This window comes from Aspergillus heteromorphus (genome assembly GCF_003184545.1).
Source record: "Aspergillus heteromorphus CBS 117.55 chromosome Unknown BO70scaffold_5, whole genome shotgun sequence".
NCBI classification, from domain to species: Eukaryota; Fungi; Ascomycota; class Eurotiomycetes; order Eurotiales; family Aspergillaceae; genus Aspergillus; species Aspergillus heteromorphus.
Genome location: NW_020290410.1, coordinates 1242814 through 1260040, shown reverse-complemented (window position 1 = coordinate 1260040; position 17227 = coordinate 1242814). Strand labels below are relative to the sequence as shown.

General features: G+C 55.3%; 9 protein-coding genes across 9 annotated transcripts; 4 read left to right on the top strand and 5 right to left on the bottom strand.

Moving 5' to 3' along the window:
* Positions 1-462: 462 nt before the first annotated feature.
* On the bottom strand, positions 463-1978 carry BO70DRAFT_184454 (2OG-Fe dioxygenase family protein). Its single transcript, XM_025538456.1, has one exon. The coding sequence runs from the start codon at positions 1737-1739 to the stop codon at positions 768-770; it is 972 nt and encodes a 323-aa protein (XP_025402072.1). The 5' UTR covers positions 1740-1978; the 3' UTR covers positions 463-767.
* Positions 1979-2858: 880 nt separating this feature from the next.
* Positions 2859-4598, top strand: BO70DRAFT_286230 (uncharacterized protein; the record flags this gene model as incomplete). The annotated part of the gene is made up of 1 exon (XM_025539192.1): positions 2859-4598. The coding sequence occupies one exon, from the start codon at positions 2859-2861 to the stop codon at positions 4596-4598; it is 1740 nt and encodes a 579-aa protein (XP_025402071.1).
* Positions 4599-5344: 746 nt separating this feature from the next.
* On the top strand, positions 5345-7314 carry BO70DRAFT_427299 (cytochrome P450; the record flags this gene model as incomplete). Its single annotated transcript, XM_025547874.1, has 4 exons — positions 5345-5419; positions 5470-6564; positions 6619-6803; positions 6874-7314. 4 exons carry the CDS (start codon positions 5345-5347, stop codon positions 7046-7048), a joined length of 1530 nt encoding a protein of 509 aa, XP_025402070.1. The 3' UTR covers positions 7049-7314.
* A 280-nt stretch (positions 7315-7594) lies between these two features.
* BO70DRAFT_184441 (uncharacterized protein) lies at positions 7595-8371 on the bottom strand. Its single transcript, XM_025538455.1, has one exon. It carries the CDS (start codon positions 8144-8146, stop codon positions 7706-7708), a length of 441 nt encoding a protein of 146 aa, XP_025402069.1. The 5' UTR covers positions 8147-8371; the 3' UTR covers positions 7595-7705.
* Positions 8331-9339, bottom strand: BO70DRAFT_184432 (ORMDL family protein). The gene is made up of 3 exons (XM_025538454.1): positions 9074-9339; positions 8621-8979; positions 8331-8563 (listed from the first exon to the last, which is right to left on the bottom strand). The coding sequence occupies exons 1-3, from the start codon at positions 9204-9206 to the stop codon at positions 8516-8518; spliced, it is 540 nt and encodes a 179-aa protein (XP_025402068.1). The 5' UTR covers positions 9207-9339; the 3' UTR covers positions 8331-8515.
* An 876-nt stretch (positions 9340-10215) lies between these two features.
* BO70DRAFT_385675 (zinc knuckle domain protein) lies at positions 10216-12103 on the top strand (the record flags this gene model as incomplete). Its single annotated transcript, XM_025545752.1, has 2 exons — positions 10216-11119; positions 11180-12103. The coding sequence occupies exons 1-2, from the start codon at positions 10232-10234 to the stop codon at positions 12101-12103; spliced, it is 1812 nt and encodes a 603-aa protein (XP_025402067.1). The 5' UTR covers positions 10216-10231.
* Positions 12104-12454: 351 nt separating this feature from the next.
* Positions 12455-13515, bottom strand: BO70DRAFT_310376 (putative haloacid dehalogenase-like hydrolase; the record flags this gene model as incomplete). The annotated part of the gene is made up of 5 exons (XM_025540162.1): positions 13391-13515; positions 13282-13314; positions 13011-13217; positions 12754-12910; positions 12455-12631 (listed from the first exon to the last, which is right to left on the bottom strand). Coding segments are annotated over exons 1-5 (693 nt in total), but the record flags the coding sequence as incomplete, so codon positions are not given.
* A 522-nt stretch (positions 13516-14037) lies between these two features.
* BO70DRAFT_378000 (uncharacterized protein) lies at positions 14038-14877 on the top strand (the record flags this gene model as incomplete). The annotated part of the gene is made up of 1 exon (XM_025545238.1): positions 14038-14877. One exon carries the CDS (start codon positions 14038-14040, stop codon positions 14875-14877), a length of 840 nt encoding a protein of 279 aa, XP_025402065.1.
* A 241-nt stretch (positions 14878-15118) lies between these two features.
* Positions 15119-16941, bottom strand: BO70DRAFT_427294 (putative metallo-beta-lactamase domain protein). The gene is made up of 4 exons (XM_025547873.1): positions 16714-16941; positions 16097-16432; positions 15571-15751; positions 15119-15466 (listed from the first exon to the last, which is right to left on the bottom strand). Exons 1-4 carry the CDS (start codon positions 16842-16844, stop codon positions 15272-15274), a joined length of 843 nt encoding a protein of 280 aa, XP_025402064.1. The 5' UTR covers positions 16845-16941; the 3' UTR covers positions 15119-15271.
* Between the last annotated feature and the right edge of the window lie 286 nt (positions 16942-17227).

The window sequence follows — 17227 nt, the reverse complement described above, 5'->3', positions numbered from 1 at the left end:
GACCCAGCAACCCCCTGCAATCCTGAAATGGAAGGCACGACCCAGCAACCCCAGAAGGGAAGGTGCGATACAACCCTGAAAGGAAGGAACGACCCTGCATGCAAGAACGGAAGGAGCGATCCAGCAGGCAGGAATGGAAGGAACGACCCAGCGTGCAGGGGGGGAAGGAGCGACGGACCTACTAGGCCTCGGAGTTAGCTTCTGTGGAGTGTGGTCATACTGTATCGAAGATTTGATTTGCTTTCCCTGGTTGCGGATTGAGAATACGGATGGGTGTGGAGTACTTCTCCTAGGGTATACCACCAGTTCGATAAATCAGGGCAGACCGCAGAACGCTACGGAGTAAATGTCTGCAGTATTCCCAAAATTTGGAGCTTGATTGCTGCTAAACCCCCGACAATAACTGCAGGAGATATAGACATCGTAGTTTTTTTTTTTTTTGTCTGTCAGCTGACATCACAAGTCCAGGCTCGATCCCTGCACACTAACTAAATGAACATTGTTTTTGAGCTACGTCAGCGGTCCTATCAAACAGACTAGCAAGCTCCCTGACCAGGTACCCCTCTTTTGAGGAGAGGTGCATTTCAAACCCCCGCCAGATGCATAGCGACTCTACTAATAAGCTAATGATTGCTTCGTACGGACAGCGATAAGTGGGACATGTCTTAACCAGCCTGCGCAATCGGGTGTATTCATCTACTGACTAAAGGTTAGACCAGCAGACAACCCTCAACCAACCCATACCAGAGACGATATCGAAGCCACAATCAAGGTAGCCACATAGGAATGTGTATGGAAGCCGTCTGATGAAGCGTCATGGTGTCACTGTATCCGGAAATGTGCCCCTTCACCTTCGGCCGACGCGTGTGCACCACCAACATATCGCGAGTAGCGCGCTGCGATCGATCGATCTGGTAGATGGGCGTCAGACTGTGCTTGTAGTCGTGGTCCACAAAGACCAGGGTATCCAAGAAGTCTCGATGCTGCACGCGTGCCTTGATCAAGGTTGGGTTGGTCTCCCAGACGGGGATTCCCGTGGTTTCTCGGTTCTCGTGCATGTAGGTCACCGCACTATCGGACCTGACATTGTTGCTCCCTATAAGGACTGTCATGGTGTGGTCGGCGCCGTCAGAATGGACGCCCTCCAGGGCCGGCTCGCCAAGGATGCCCAGTTTCTCTTCAGTGAATGTTCGCACGTTGAACATCATGCAGATCCAGCTGTGGCTGGCGTAGTCCAGCATGTCTCGCGGGACCACAGGCACGTTCTGAAAGACCAACGCCTTGAAAAGCATCAGAGCTTGCACGACGGTGTTGCCTTGCATGTCGGCTGGGGCCTCGTCGAAATCCCTGGGGATGCCGGAGTCGTGGCGTTTATAATCTTCCTGAACGGTGAGGGTAAAAGGCTGTCTTTCTAATCGCCGAATGCTTCGCGTCTCGAAGTCAATGCAGTACCTCCCGTATGTCAGGGTGCGGTAGTCCACCGTCGGATCATCACCAGTCTGATCACTGATAAACTTGAGAAATTCAAAATCCTCCTCTCGCGCTCCCAACCCCCTTAAAATGGGAACCATATCCTCCCCGCGGACAAAGATGTAGTGGTCCCGAAGGTACGTCTGTCGTAGCGCCATGATCTTTGTTATGGCCTCGTAGAATTGCACGTCATATCGCCGATCAAGCACGTTCAGGGTGTGGGCAGAAGGATAGATAGACTTTTTCAAGTCCTTACTGGAGATGCCCATTGTGGATAGGAAGGGGGTTCGCTGGACGTTGGGTAAAGATGAATTCACACGATAGAGTCAAGAGAAACTCTGATCACAAATGACCATTCCTCCAAGCCCAGGATCCGCTTGTATAAGTAGCATCGAGCTTGCCTTGCATGAGAATCCTCAACGCTTGAAAGAAGCCCTCTGTCATACCTTCCAGCATCAGGCCATACGCAAGAATGGCGGCAGTGGCGTCCTGTTGGAGAAATTATCGAAAGTACAATAAATTAGTATGCGTGTTGCCACCTCATCTGCTCGCCAAAATCGCGAGGCGAAGAAGGCGAGGCCCAACCCCACAATTTCCCCTCTTCGCGGATCCTGGTTCTGAGAGTAGGTAGAGTAGATTCGAAGCACCCAGAACCAAGTGGCCTACCAGTGGTAGGAGGGAACACTTCGATTGGTTTGCTCGTCGGAGATAAACCCCCTGTAGTGTTGCATCGCTTCACATCCTTGTTCACGACTTTATCAGGGTAGTAAAGGCGAGGCATATGCAGCACTCTCTATACCATGCTCTGAGATAGCTTCGGCCGAAACATTCAGCCAATTCTTCACGCAGAGAGCTGCCGCGACCTTGTTCCGAGTAGGCCACTGCATAATTGGCGCGGAACAAGCAGTCCCTACGAGGAAATCGATACATCACCAGTGCTGGTGAGGAGATAAAACTGAGACAATAACTGAAGGGACAGGGATGAGCTGCGCAGCTATCTGCAGTGATGCGCCGGACACCGTCGGAAGGTGGGTCTCTTCTCAGGCTCGACATCTTCGTAAAGATCTGGACTCGAGAGAGAACCAGGATCCGATGCAGACTATCGAGACTTTTGCCACTAGGGAGGTATGTGTTGTCACAACGTGCTGCATGCACCCCTCATCTCGAGAGACTGGAAAGTGAAATTAGTGTCGGGGGGCGCGGACCGGGCCGTTCAATGGCGACCCACAGACCGCAGCGAGGTAATTGTTCCTTCAATGTCCCGATTACGTCCGGATATTGAGAACAGTATTAATAGTACGCCTGTTCGATAAGTCTTTGAACGGATTAAGGAACGCATTTCTACTTACATTTTCTGTTAAACTTGTTCTTGCACCATGCGCCCTGACATGACCGCAGTCAGCCACTGGCCAGGATCTTTCCGAACCGCGGATCCGAAAGGCCGAGAAACCCCCTTGCTATCCATCGTGGATGCATGGTCTCTACTGCTTTCTCGGCTCAAACAGACCTCGGAGACCATCAAGCAGAGGTTCGACGAGCGTTCGCGGGTCGGAGAAAAAAAAGATATTCGAGCCGATGAATGGTGCACTTCGATCTTCCTCGAGGCCTATACACGCCTGCTCAAGTTGACAACCGAGTTCGAGATGCAGCTGGCCATTACCAAAACTGAAGGCCAGTCGGCATCCGCCAATACGCCGGCCTCTTCGTTCTCCTTAACTGTCTGGCAGATTGAGGAGCGGTACAGAGCCTTGATCCAGCTGCAGTCTTTTGTTGGGTCGCTCTTCGAGAGGGCCACCCCTTCCTACGACCAGTCCAAGGTCTTCTGGTGGTTTGATCCATCTTACTACCAGTCCACTGGCATCAACTATGACCGCTTTGGGTCACCGGACGTACGAGACTTTGAGAAGAGACTGCTGGACGCGCTGCAACTGGGCAACCAGCAACCGGTCAAGCTGGCTCTCACGTCCAGCGGAATGTCCGCCTTTTCAGTTTTGCAGCAGTACGTGCTGCAAGAGGTAGTCAAAGCGGGCGACACGATCGTGGTGTCGCCCTATATCTACTTCGAGTCGTTTCAGCACCTCCGGCCACTGTCTCACGTGCAAGTCGTGAACTCCGAGACATTCGAGGCCGAGGATATCATCGCTACCGCAGAAAGGCACAACGCCAAGGTAGTGTATGTGGATCCGATGGTGAACACGGTTGGATTGGAGACCACCGATCTCCGCAAATTCGCGCAGATGGTCTCCTCCCGAGACGGTTGGTCAGATCGTCATGTCATCATCGACGGAACCCTCGTTTCCGGCGGCATGGAGGTGTACAACTGGTTTCACGGCCCTCACGCCCCGCAAGTTCTCTATTATGAAAGCGCCCACAAGTACATCCAGATGGGCATGGATGTGATTATGTGCGGCTTCACTGTATATCCGGAGGCCTTGGATTCCACCATGTCGCTCATTCGACAGAATACGGGCAGCGTGCTCTACTCCCGCATGGTCACAGTCCTCCCCCCTATCGACAGTACGGTGCACCAGTCCCGTATGAGCTGGATCACCACCAATGCAGAGAAGCTGTATCTGATCCTGGAGAAGCGGAACATCGGGGTGGCCGAGTTCATGTTCCCGACCCATTGGCGGCGGATGGGCTGGCGGCATGGAGGCAACGTGGTTACCATTCGGTTCTACGGCGAGGGGATGAACAAGAGACCCAGTCTGGAGGCCTGCTCGGACCTGATTCTGCGGGCTGCCGAGGAGGAGGGGGTTGCAATGACCAAGGGCGCCGGGCTAGGCTTCTCGATCACCCGCATCTATGAATCACTCGCCTTCATCAAGAATGTGGATCCGTATCTCCGCGTCTCCGTCGGGGTGGATCCTAAGGACGTGGAGCCTGTGGCAAGGGCTATCTTGAAAGGGGTGGAAAGACATTGCCGCCTGTATCATCCTCCCATGGTGCATCTCAAATCCAAGGCCAATGGCAATGGGATCCCTGCTAATGGCAACGGTTTCCCTGCTAATGGCAACGGTTTCCCTGCGAATGGCAACGGTTTCCCTGCGAATGGCAACGGTTTCCCTGCGAATGGCAACGGCACGATTGTTCGATTCAATGGGTTTCCTCCCAAGGTTGAGATCTAGATGCCGATGCCGTGCTATGCGTTAGCAAACAGACGAATGGAATAGTGACGATTACGTGTCCTTTCGTAGACAGTAAACCCGAATATTCCCGTAAGTACAACAGCAATAGCTGAAGAGGTACCCTGTTAAAATCTCCACAGTTATGGCTATTCGGCCGTCGGCTACCCGGAAGAGTCCCGCGAGAGTGCTGAAATCAGGTACAATGCAATGATCAATCATTCAATCAATCAATCAGTACCTTGGTACGCGTCCAAGATGCTACCTGACTGCATTAGCACCATTCAATGGAGGTCATATCCCTGTAGTGCCACCGAAGAAACAAGAGAGTGTGAAATTCACTTGGACCCACTGGATTCTGCATAGTATCATGCAGGCAGCTGCGTCTGCTCGTCTTAAGACACGCCATAACGGTGGCAAAGAGCAGTGATTTGACTAGCTTCAGGTCGTAGTCTGCAGCGGGGGCATCGCATTCATCCACCCGGTTACGTGGCGGAAGAGGGGCCAGTTCAAACTCGAGGTCAAGCCCCAGAGTACAGATATCTGCATGCATAATCGGGCGTTTACCTGAATCCAGAAAATCTTGGTAAGTCACTCTGGATTCTCCCTCTGAGTAACGAGCTCTTTCGCACTGTGCCGCCATAATCCTTGATTGTATCTCCTTGTCACCTACCGTTGGCTTATAAAGTGGGATAACGCACAGCAAGAGGAAGATACCCTCCGCAATATTATCATTGTCACTGCAAACCATGCTTTCCTTGGACCATTCTTTGGGAGTGTGGGAAACCCGTCTCCCTATTCTATGCGCTCTCATCGTCGTGCTGGTAAGCTCAGTCACCTCGCTATTTATGCCCGTTCATACTCATAAAAGTAGACTCTGGTAGTCTCACTAGCGGTAGGGGCCTACCGCTTAGCCTTTCATCCACTCCGGCGATATCCTGGGCCATGGATAGCCGCCCTGTCCGATCTTCCTTACCTGTATTGGACATGGGCAGGAACTCTCCAATTCAAAATCAAAGACTTTCACGACCGCTATGGCGAGGTAATCCGTATAGGGCCCAACTCTCTTACCTACCGAAGCCCTCAGGTGTGGCGAGAGATATATGGCACCCAGAGAAGGTTCCCCAAGGACCCCAGCTTCTATGTGCCAACTCCCAGCGGACCGACCATCGTCGGGGCAAACGACGCCGATCACTCGCGCATCCGGCGCCTGCTCGTGAACTCCTTCGCAGACAAAGCACTGCGCGAGCAGGAGGCTCTCATTCATGCTCATGTGGACCTACTTATGGAGACTTTGCGGGCCGAGGTATCTGCGTCCCGGCAGACCGTGGACATGGCCCAATGGTTCGAGTTCGTCACCTTCGACATTACCGGAGACCTGGCATTCGGGGAGTCATTTGACTGTGTGAAGTCCAAGCAGTACCACCCATGGGTATCTATCGTCTATCCCAGTATGAAATCGGCCGAGTTTGAGCGGAGTCTGCTGGTGTATCCCGTCCTCACTCCACTCGTTAAGCTTCTGCTACCTCGACGACTTGTCCAAATGCGAAGAGACCATTGGCACATGAGCAATGAGAAGCTCCAGCGTCGTCTGGCCACCCAGACGGATAGGAAAGACTTCCTGACTTATATCCTGCGGCACAACGACGAGCGCGGAATGAGCCATAGCGAGATTGAAGCAAATGCAGGTATTCTGATTATCGCAGGGAGCCAAACCACGTCCACGTTGCTCTCTGGCTGTATCTTTCACTTATTCCAGAACCCCGCCGCCTATCGACGACTCACAGAGGAGATCCGCGGGGGCTTCGAATGCGCCGATCAGATCACCTTTCAGTCGGTTGCCAAGCTCCCCTATCTTTGCGCGGTGATCGAAGAAACACTGCGCGTCTATCCCCCAGTGCCCGCCATTTTCCCACGACTGGTGCCCACAGGCGGCGCCGTGCTCAACGGCGAACATGTCCCGGAAGGAGTAAGTCAAGGCGCACACCCGAGGAGGCCATCCATTCATTCTGTTCCTCTTTAGGTCTCCGTCTCCGTCGCCCATTACTCAACCTATCGATCAAGAACCAACTTCGCCGAACCAGACTCGTTCCTCCCGGAGCGCTGGCTGGACGAGGAAGATCCGGGATGGAACACCAAGTTTGCCGCCGACCGTCGGGAGGCGTTGCAGCCCTTCTCCTATGGGTCTCGGAACTGCATTGGTCAAAGGTGAGCTGCCGCTCCTTGATACATCCTGCTGCTAGAATCCGTGCCGCTAATCGGCGGGTGTCACTGTTAGACTAGCTTATGCTCAAGCGCGAACCATCCTGGCCAAGTTCCTGTGGAATTTCGACGTCAGCCTGGATCCGCAGTCGCTGGCGTGGACCGATCAGCTGTCGTTTAGTATTTGGGAGAGGCTGCCTTTGATCGTGCGATTGACGACTGTTTCACGCGATCAGCCAGAAATCAGTTGATGCCGTAGATGCTTGGTGAGAGTCATCGTCAGCTAGCCGTGTAAGCCCATCGTCAGTCGACACGGTCTTAGCTTAAAAGACTGAGTCGGGTTGCACCCCGAGATATGAAGCACGCGTTGTCGGCGCGAAATAAACAGCAGTTAGTCCATCGCGTCTATCCACGCGTTCATCCATCTGATCTAGTCAAGTTTGACCGTATAGCATCCAGTATCGACTGACATCTGTAGGAGGGATCAAAGTCTTGAGTGAGATGTGAGATGTGAGTAGATGGAATGTCGATGGGTGGGAGTCGGGGAAGTCGGGGACGGATCTGCCCCACCTCCACCTTCCTGATCTGGAAGTCAGATGGGCAGACATAGTAGTACTTAGTAAGAAGTGAAGTACCTACTAGTTAACTAACTAACTACTAGTAGTAGTACCTCCTAGAATAATGCACATACTGCTAATGCAGAGTGCATAATTCCCTGCTCATTCTACATTCATATTTCTCCAGGCAACATCACTCTTAATGCACCTTTACGATGGATGAACATACATCATATTTAGGCAACACCCTTTTACGTAGCAGGAACCAGTAACTCGATAAGCGGTACAGTAAGACGTGAAGAAGATTTATCCACGTAATACACAGGATCCAGTGGTACAACTCAGTCAGGACTACGCAGTCCGGAAGTTGGAGCCAAACCTTCCACAAAATAAGTTAGCCCGGAAGTCATCGGTGCGTGCTATGGTGGTGATCACTGGCCAGCCAAGGCCCGGTTGTCGATATGTGACTCTTCCATGACAGAATATCACGATATTACCTGTTATGCATAAGCTAGCTATATACAAGACCACCCTCGGCATGAGCCATCTCGGCACGTGGAAAGCCAAGGCAACCGACTCGACAATCACGCCATTGATCTCCGCTCCGCTCGTTTCAGCCGGACTTGGCTGCCTTGCCTCAGGAGTCACGAGAAGCCGGCCACCCCCCATCGATCCGCCGATCCACCGATTTACAACGGGCACAGGTGCAGCAATATGGAATACCTTCTTATATAGAGTGTAGTGGTGATGAGCAGCGAGCCCAGAAACATCAGCCCGGCCCCATGCCATCATCTATTCCGCACACACCATCACGCCTTCCCCCTTCTATAACCTGAGCCGCATCCCCCGCTGTCTCCTCGATTCTGCGGTCCCGAGCAAAGCAGCGAGCGCACTTCCGGGGGGCTCCGGGGATGCGGCACCGCCCGAAGCGGCACGGCGACACGGCGACACGACACGGGACCCCGGGAGTCGAACAAGAAGCGAGACGGGGGGTGGGGAATGAGACAACGCCAAGCGGAGAATATTATCAAGAACGATAAGTAGTGTAGAGGACGCGAAACACAGAGTGTAAGATAAGGGAATAAGAGCAAGTAAATGAGACAGGCCAAAAAAGGAGGGAGAGATAGAGAGAGAGAGAGGGAGAGAGAGAGGAAAGAGCGGCTACTCCTCTGGTATATCTGAGAAGAAACCTATTCGCAGACGGTGCGACTAATCCCCGTGTTAGCATTTATTTTCCGTGACTCAAGGGGGGGGCAAAACACGTACAAACGGCAATTTCGGGATCACCACGCCCAGGGTCGCGAGGAAGTTGATGGTGAAATACGTCAGGTCGTAGTGGGTATAATGCGTGCTGAGGAGGAAGAGGCAGATGGGCACGCAGAGGAGGAACTTCTTGGTGGGCGTGTACTGGTCGCCGTTGTCGATCTGTTCCCACATGTTGAGGTTGTCGTACGCGCCGGCGTTGAACTCAAAGGGAATGCCCCGCACCCAGTGGAACATGAGGAACGAGCCGAACATGTAGCTGATGTTGGTGAGGGTCCAGGAGGTCTCCTGCGAGAGACCGGGGATGATGTCGTAGAGGATCTTGAGGGCCACGATGAGCACGAAATGGATGGTCCAGGCTCCTGTCCGACGGCGTGCGGTTAGCCACTGTGTCACTGCCATCCTGGGCACTCCCCGCAGGTACCCCTCTTCAGGATCTGGGAAACAGGTACTCACCCTTGGCGTTGACCCAGTTCGCATTCAGATTGGGCAAAGCCGCCTGGTCGCTGGTGTGTTCAATGGATTCGGCAGGTTCCTGGTAGATGATGCTGCTGGAGCGTCTCCTCCGACCAGCCTTGCTTTGAGCCATGCTGGAGTCCGGAGCCAACCGGCGCGACGCAGCGTCGACCTCCGGGGGGAAGGAGATGGCACGGGGGGCGAGTAGGGAAGACACTTTGGCGGTGTTGAATCGGACGGGGGAGGGGGGGGGGAGGGATCGATAGGGGTATCGGACAGAAAGGTCGGGATCGAGAGAGAGAGGGAGGGAGGGAGAACGACGGCGAGAGGTGCAAGGGAAACGACCGAAGCAGCCGCGAGAGGCAACGAGAGAGTCAAGCAGGGCTGGCTGGCTGGATGGATGGAAGCTGAAGTTCGAGGGTTCGGTTGGTTTGGTTGGTCGGAGGCGATCTTGAAGACGATCGGCGGCGGTGGTTGGTCACGGGAGCAGGTACCGTATCGTATTACCGGGACGCGGCGGTCATTATTCTTACACCGGCAGACCCTAAGCAGGCGAAAAAAAAATTATAATAAAAGGGGGAGGGGGAGGGGGAGGGGGAGGGGGGATGGAGATAAAGCGAGAGATCTCTGCAATCTAGAAGCTGCTAGCTGAAGCTCTAGCTCCTGAGATGGGGAGGAGGAAAATAAATCAAGGGCAGAAAAGGCCAGATGCTCCGATCGGGGGGGGGATGTGGCTAAGAATAGCCCGGACAGCCGGGGGGATGACGCCGGAGAAGTTGCAGTTGCGAGTCTGGCGCGGTTCTCAGCATTGCTGCTGCTGCATCCCATTGTTCTAGATCCGCATCGCCCCTCGCGGCCATCAGGCAAAGAGCCCTCCCTCCTCGTCTCTCATGCACTCGACTGTAGATCTATGATAGATAGACGACAGTTCCAGACCCCGTAGACACGACAGGCTCCATCCGGCCATTTCCACGCCCGTCCCTACAGCGATTGCTGGCAGGAGGTAAACATGGTACGGCCGGGGTATGGGAAATACAGGGCGTGCGGAACGGCACATCTGGTCACTGCCGCCCCCCGTGAATTTCCAGCTCGAAATCTGCTGCTGTCGACGCTGAACTTCCCTCACGCACCTCCTCACCAACCCGGCACTCTCCCACGATGGCAGATTCACCATCAGACGATCACGACTCACGCACCGCCTCGGTCGCCCCCCGCGCTCAGGCGAAGACCCTGTCGCGCCAGAGCTCCCAAGACTCCAACCCGAACCCGCGCAAGAGACAGCGACGCAACGGATCCGACGACGCCCGCAAACCCCAAGACTTTGTGCCCCAGGGCGCCACCTTCAGCGCGACCGCCCTCGAGGTCGACCCGGATTCCACCTCCTCGTCGGGCTCGGACAGCGACAATGCGTCTTCATCGGATGACGCACCGGACGCGGGCGGTGCGCAGGCTCCCGCGGCTCCTCCGAACTGGAACAAGGGAAACAAGAGTGCGATCCGGACGTCGCTGCGCAGTCGCGGGAAGGCGGAGGAGAGCAAGCCCGCGTCCCAGTTCGACGCCGTCAACGATAAATTCTGGCGCAGCCGGAGTGCATCCACCGACTCGAGGCCGGACCAGGGTGGTGCCACAGAGGAAGGGGAGGTGGACTCGAGCTCGGATGAGTCCAGCCAGATGCGCGACTCGGACTCGTCAGGCTCCCTGGACTCGGAAGCGGACGACTCCATTCTGCTGAACATTGGATCGCGCCCCGACGGCGACGACGAATACGACCCGGAGGCGCTGCCCGTGTCGAACGGCAACACCGCGAATGGACATGGACACGATGGCACGGATGACCAGTCGAAGGAGACCGCGCTCCTCCGCTTCTCGAAGAAATACCCGACCGCACCCTCCACCCTCGCCGATCTGGAACGCGACGACATGGACATTCAGGCCAAGTACCGGTTTTATGACCGCGACGTCAACGACATCGACCTGCAGCTACCGATTACCTGCACTGAATGTCTGCAAGAGGGGCACCTGTCCGCCGTCTGTCCGTCAAAAGAGGTACCTTCCCCCCCCCAACCTCTTCCCCGGCCCTATTCAACTCAACTAACCAAACTACAGTGCATCCACTGCAGCGCATGGAACAAACACCCCAGCAACGTCTGCCCGACGTGGCTCCGCTGCCAGCGATGTCGGTCGCGCGGGCACGACCAAGACGCATGCCCATCGGCACTGAAAGGCTCTGCGACCGAAACTCCCTGCGACCTATGCGGCTCGACCACGCATCTCGAACTGGACTGCGATCTCATGTGGAAATGGAAAGCCAGCCAACCCGAAACCTCAGACGCGCCCCCGGTGCCTGTCCTCGTATCTCTATCGTGCGCCCACTGCACCAGCAACCGCCACCTGCTAGGCGACTGTCCCTCCCTCCCGGCCGGTCTGCGCTCCTCATCCTGGACGCTCCAGGGCGTCGACCCGAACACGATCACAAACCTCAACTCCGTGGTAGCCCCACGTCGCGGCGGCGGTGCTCCCCGCGGCCCGGGCGGACCCCGAGGTGGCGGGATGAAGATCCGAGGCCGTGCAGACCACCAGTACCAGCAGCAGCGCTCGTCCTCCGACAGCGAAGACATGATGTCGAACCGACGGCCGCCCGTCAACCGGGGAGCGGGTGCCACGCGCAGCCACATCCGATTCGGGAGCGGGATCGGCCGCGGCAACAAGAACCTGGCTCCAGCGGGCAATGGCGGTGGCGGATACCGCACCGATCGGAACGACTACTCGTCTGCCGGGCAGCGGTCGATGTCGCCGAACCCGCGACCCAACCGCGGCCGAGGCAAGGATAGCTGGCAGCCGAGCGGACGCGGGAAGCCGCCGAGTCGGCCGCCGTCGCGCGGAAACGGGAATGCTGGACGCGGTGGGGGACGCGGTGGGAAGCGAGGGGGCGGAGGTGGTGGTGGTGGTGGTGGTGGTGGTGGTGGGGGAGACATGTATCGACCGATGCCGAGTGCGGGGAAGAAGGCGTGGGATCGATCCCGATACTGATGACTGATGATTAATGAGCGTGGCTGGGTGATGGTGATGGTGATGGTGGTGGTGGTGGATTCTCTGACGATTCGCGTGTACAGCTGAGGTAGACGGTGCAGTATACCCGTGATTTCTTTTAAAATGTATTATATCCTACACTGATGGAATCGTAGACAAGCAGCGTATATCTGAACGGTATGTATCCATTGAACCGTACGTCTATCCAAGTATTTCCCCCCCCCCCCCCCCAATTATCAATCAGTCATATACAGATCCGATCCGATATCTACATCTATAATCTCCACACGCATCATCTCAGTCTTAATCTTCAATCTTCAAATGACCCGCAGTTCCACCCCCTCCTGCCAATCCATTCTTCTCCCCCACAAACCCCCCCTCCAAGACCCCAATCAACTGGTCCAGCCGCTCAATGCACAGGTCCGTATGCCGATGCTCCTTCAGATGGGCATTGTGCTCGTTGAGCAGCAGGACCGTGGCGGCGCCGGCGGCATGGCCGGCGGTCATGTCATCGATGCTGTCGCCGACCTGGATGAATGAGCCCACTGCACCATTCTCGTTGAATGTCGAAGTACTATGTGTGGAATGACACTAGGAATAACCGAAAGGGAGAAAGGAATAAGAAAGTCACGGATGGCAGATAGACATACCATAATCAGCCCGTCGGCACCCACCCCCCACTCACTGGCAATATGCAGGATACCCGCTGGATCGGGCTTGGGCAGGACGCCGGGGGTCTCGCGGGTGATGATGGGGAGGAAGAGGTGGGTGGGGAGATGGTTGTCGAGGAGGGTTTGGACGGGGGTTCTTCATTCATTAGCCGTCATCAAATCGCAGAATACCGATGATGATCATCTCTCTCTCTCTCTCTCTGGTAACAGGGTAAGACAAAGGGCAGACAGCATACTCGAAATTCCTCGTACACAGAGCGCGTCGAACGCGCCTCTTCTCGAGATAATCCATCAGCTCGACGAGGCCCGGCTGGGGCCGCTGGGTGAGCATGGCGGCTTGCTCGATGGCTTTGATCTTGTTGAGGGCGTCGGGGCGAGAGGCGGGGGGGAGGTGGGCGATGTGGTGGAGGATGTCGACTTGGGGGGGGATGTCGAGGGCGGCGCTGGGGGTTGTTAGGGTGGGGGTAGCATTATATAGTATAAATGGTTGGGTTAGGGATGGAATACCGCATCTCAGCGAACATGTAGTTCTGGGGAAGACTATTGTTTCGTGGAGTGGATCATTTAGCTAGCTGGGAAGGGAAGGGGGAGGGAATTGGGGAAAGAATGGCGGTACCATAAAGTGCCGTCGACGTCGAACACGATGCCCCTCAGCGGGGGGGCATCAGAGGCCTGGGTGGAGGGGTGGAGGGGTGCAAAGCGGCGTGGAGGGGGGGATGGGTTGAGAGAGGCCATGATTCTCGCTGGTGAAGAGGGAGAGAGAGAGAGAGAGAGAGAGAGCATGAATTATGGAAAGATGGTGTGATGTGGTCAGGTCAGGTCAGGTCAGGAATGAAGTGGCGCGCTAAGATAAGAACGAGTGGGGAATGCGGGGAGGGGATTCTCTGCCCTAACATCGACACGACACTACATTCAACTTCATCTACAACTATCCAGTTAGTAGTACTACAACGGTGTGATGCTCTGCGGTAGATCGCGATCCGGTGGTCACTGCGCCAGTCTGCTGCAATATGAGACATCAGATGGGAAGGAGTCAACAGTCAGCAGTCAGCAGTCAGTGGCTCCTGCTTCAGGGAGTGTCCAGCTTCATCGCCATCCCACCCCGACGTTCCTGTCGCATCCACATCCACTTCTCTCCCGGCAGAGTTGGCTTCAACCAACGCTAGACTCTGTTGATGCTCTTTGTCACATCTACCGAACGCCTCTGGAAACTTCCCACCTCCTCAGCTACCCCCCCCAACCCACCCCACCACGACAAAAGAAATGTCCTCCAACGAGCCCGCCATCAAGGCCGCGATCCTGATCGACTCACTCAGCCTGCGCCGCGTGGTCTCTCTGCTGCAGACGCTGCTGACGATCAAGTTCCTCCACGCGGTGCTCGACGTGTTCCGGGTGGACCGCACGACGGAGGAATATCCCAACAGCCGCATTGCGCAGACCCTGGAGCGCAAAGAGCAACACCTGATCAACATCCTCCTCATCCTCGTCCCCGAAGAGCTCTACCTGCCGGGTCCCATCTCTCTCTCCCACCCCGGGGGATCCGCCGGCCGACGATGCATCCTCTCCAACACCAGTTCGGACCTGCTCCCCACCACGCGCGGCAGCGCATCCACCAACATGACGCTCCCGCTGATGCCGGTGCCCACGCGCGTCTCGCCGATGGTGCACCTGTCCAACTGCATCTCGCACCGCAGCGTGGACGTGGAGATCGCCAACGCGGCTGTGCTGGGGCCGGGCACCGAGTTCGAAGACACGGGCGCGCAGCGGCTGGGCCATCGGCCGCTGGTCAGCGACTCGGTCTACTCGTCGGTCATCCGCAGGAGCCTGTCGATCAGTGGTCCGAGTTCGATCTCCGCGAGCCAGCGACAGAGCCTGCTCTCCGGGATGCGGCTGTCCGGGCTGATGTCGGAGGTGTCGGCTGGCCCCGTGGTGGTCGATATCGAGAAGCTGCAGCGCTCGCGATCGGCAGACAGCTATCCGGGCAAGTTTCCCATCAGCGAGGGCCTGGAGTTCAGTGCGTTGGCGTCGGCGGCGCCGCGGGTCAATCAGGGGGGGAGCGAAACTGCCGTCGTCAGGGCTTCGGTGAGGCCGACCGAGGTATAGGCATATTCCTTATGCACTGCCGTGATGCCTGTATTGTCTATACTCGGGTGGCCTGTATCTGCAGTCAGACCTATCTGTATCCGTGAGCGTGTACTGTCTTATCTTCCTGCCAGGCCTGCACTTTTGTCTTCGGTCACGTCTGTCTTTCTGGATCCGTGCCCTACCTATGCTGCTATTCTTCTTCACTCATCAGACTCGGCGTCAGATCCAATTTTTATATTCTGGCAGACAACCCTATCCCCTATTCAGCTATATCATCATCATCATCATCATCCAACCCACCACCTCAATCCTCCACACATCATCCATACCCGTCACCACCCCCAACTATAAACCATATCCATGTATACAACCATCCCATTCATACTAATACTAATGCTAATAATACTACTTCTCAATCACACTCTTCCCCATGAATGGCATGATCACGATACCCCATCGCCCGGACAAAGATCTTGGCGCTCTCCAGCACGCGCCTCTTGCAGTGGCCGTGGGTGTCCATCCCCACGAACGCCCCGTACGCGGTGTCGAAGTCGGTGTGGCGGATGGATTTCCAGATGGTGTGCACGTCGTCGGGGGGGAGGGGGATCTACGGATGATGATCATTGGTAGTTAGCAGTCTGTCAATCCGTAGGTGGTTGAACCGTAGGTAGTTGAAGAGTAGGTGAGTCAGTGAGAGAGGGATTGACAAACCATATTCGGATAACTCCACATAAAGGTATAACTGGCGGTCCCCGGCTCCCTCCCCACATGATAAATCCCACTGGGCACCGTCCCGATGGTATCAGCCAGGAACATGACCTTCTGGCTCCTCCACCAGAGGACGCAACTGCCGGGGAAGTGACCGCCGGTTTTGATGGCTATTATATCGTCTCTGCCTGTGTCTGTGTCTGTGTCTGTGTCTGTACCTGTGTCTGTACCTGTACTTGTAGCTGTAGCTGTGTCTGTACCTGTACTTGTGTCTGTACCTGTACCTGTACCTGTATCTGCACCCGCATCCACATCTCCATAACCATTTTGAACCCCATCATGATATGAGCTTGAAGATTCAGATGTCGATACCGAGTCGAATAAATCCACCTGCCGTCCATCCCAGAATACCTCCCTCCCTCTCCCCCTCCCTTTCTCCTTCCCTTTCTCCTTCTCCTTCTCGTTCATCTCCATCGCCATCTCCATCTCCATCTCCATCCCCCCCCTCCCCCTCCCCCTCACCACCCACTCCCTATCCTCCGCGGCCAGGAAAACATCACACCCAAACACCTCCCCCCAGACGACATGGGAGGTATAGTAATGCGGATGAGAGATGACAATGGCGCGCAGACCCCCGAGGGCGCTGATGCGGCGGATAGTCTCATCGTCCAGGTAGGTGAGACAGTCCCAGAGGACGTTGCCGTGGGGGGTGAGGAGGAGGAAGGCGCGCTGGGAGATGCCGAGTTTGGGGATGGTGTGGATGGAGTAGAGGTTGCTTTTTCCTTGGGGAAGAGGCAGGGGAGTGAAGATGTTGGTGTAGGTCGGAGAGGCGTTGTGGAGGGTGCGCAGGGTGGTCCAGGTTTGGCTGTTGGGGTTAGCCTTGGCTTGGTATTTGTTCATTTATTGATTTATTGATTGATTGGTTGGTTGATTGGTTGATTTCTGTATATTTGGGGTGTTGGGTGGGTAGGGAGGGGGGGGGGGTGAGTGGGATATGATTGGAATGAAAATGAAATAAAAGGGGGATAACAGGAAGTGAGGGGTGGAAGTTGACACCTATTTAGATGTTGATGTTGATGTTGATGTCATGTGGATAGGTAAGTTAGGGTTATTTATTAAAAAAAAAAAAAAAAAAAAAAGACGCACCCCGTCGGAGGAATATACTGTCGCGGGTCATCACAGATCTTGCAGTTCGGGGGCGGCGACGGGGTCGAGAACTGCGTGCCGCAGGTCGAGCAGATGATGAGGTCGAGATGGGGGTCGAGAGGGTCGGACATGATGGATACTGCTTGGGACTAGAACTGTATAGCACAGGAGGGTGATATAGTCAGACAGTCAGACAGGCAGACAGTCAGACAGGATCAGGTCCCAAACAAGAGGAGAAGCAGCTTTATCTATCCTTTTACCCCGCAGGCCACCAGCAAACAGAAAGTCCCAACCACGGTAGCACACGGATAAACGATCATCTACTCCGCTGATCCACTCCGCATGACATGAAATGTATGTAACCTCACTTTTGTCATTCATTAGCATAAGGCCGGCCACCGCCAAAATATCCCGCAAGAAGGAGGAAGGGAATCATAAAAAAAAAAAAAAACGATTACATGGTATTCGACATGGTTTACACCTCTCCAACCGCAATACAAAACCAGAAGTATCA

Coding starts and splice junctions, on each gene's coding strand:
- BO70DRAFT_184454 (XM_025538456.1), bottom strand. CDS start 1,739: ATGGGCATCTCCAGTAAGGACTTGAAAAAGTCTATCTATCCTTCTGCC.
- BO70DRAFT_184441 (XM_025538455.1), bottom strand. CDS start 8,146: ATGATGGCATGGGGCCGGGCTGATGTTTCTGGGCTCGCTGCTCATCAC.
- BO70DRAFT_184432 (XM_025538454.1), bottom strand. CDS start 9,206: ATGGCTCAAAGCAAGGCTGGTCGGAGGAGACGCTCCAGCAGCATCATC. Junction 8,980..9,073: donor GAACTGGGTCAACGCCAAGG/GTGAGTACCTGT, acceptor GCCGTCGGACAG/GAGCCTGGACCATCCATTTC. Junction 8,564..8,620: donor TGATCCCGAAATTGCCGTTT/GTACGTGTTTTG, acceptor CACGGGGATTAG/TCGCACCGTCTGCGAATAGG.
- BO70DRAFT_427294 (XM_025547873.1), bottom strand. CDS start 16,844: ATGTCCGACCCTCTCGACCCCCATCTCGACCTCATCATCTGCTCGACC. Junction 16,433..16,713: donor CAGTATATTCCTCCGACGGG/GTGCGTCTTTTT, acceptor TAACCCCAACAG/CCAAACCTGGACCACCCTGC. Junction 15,752..16,096: donor CTGGCCGCGGAGGATAGGGA/GTGGGTGGTGAG, acceptor AGACACAGGCAG/AGACGATATAATAGCCATCA.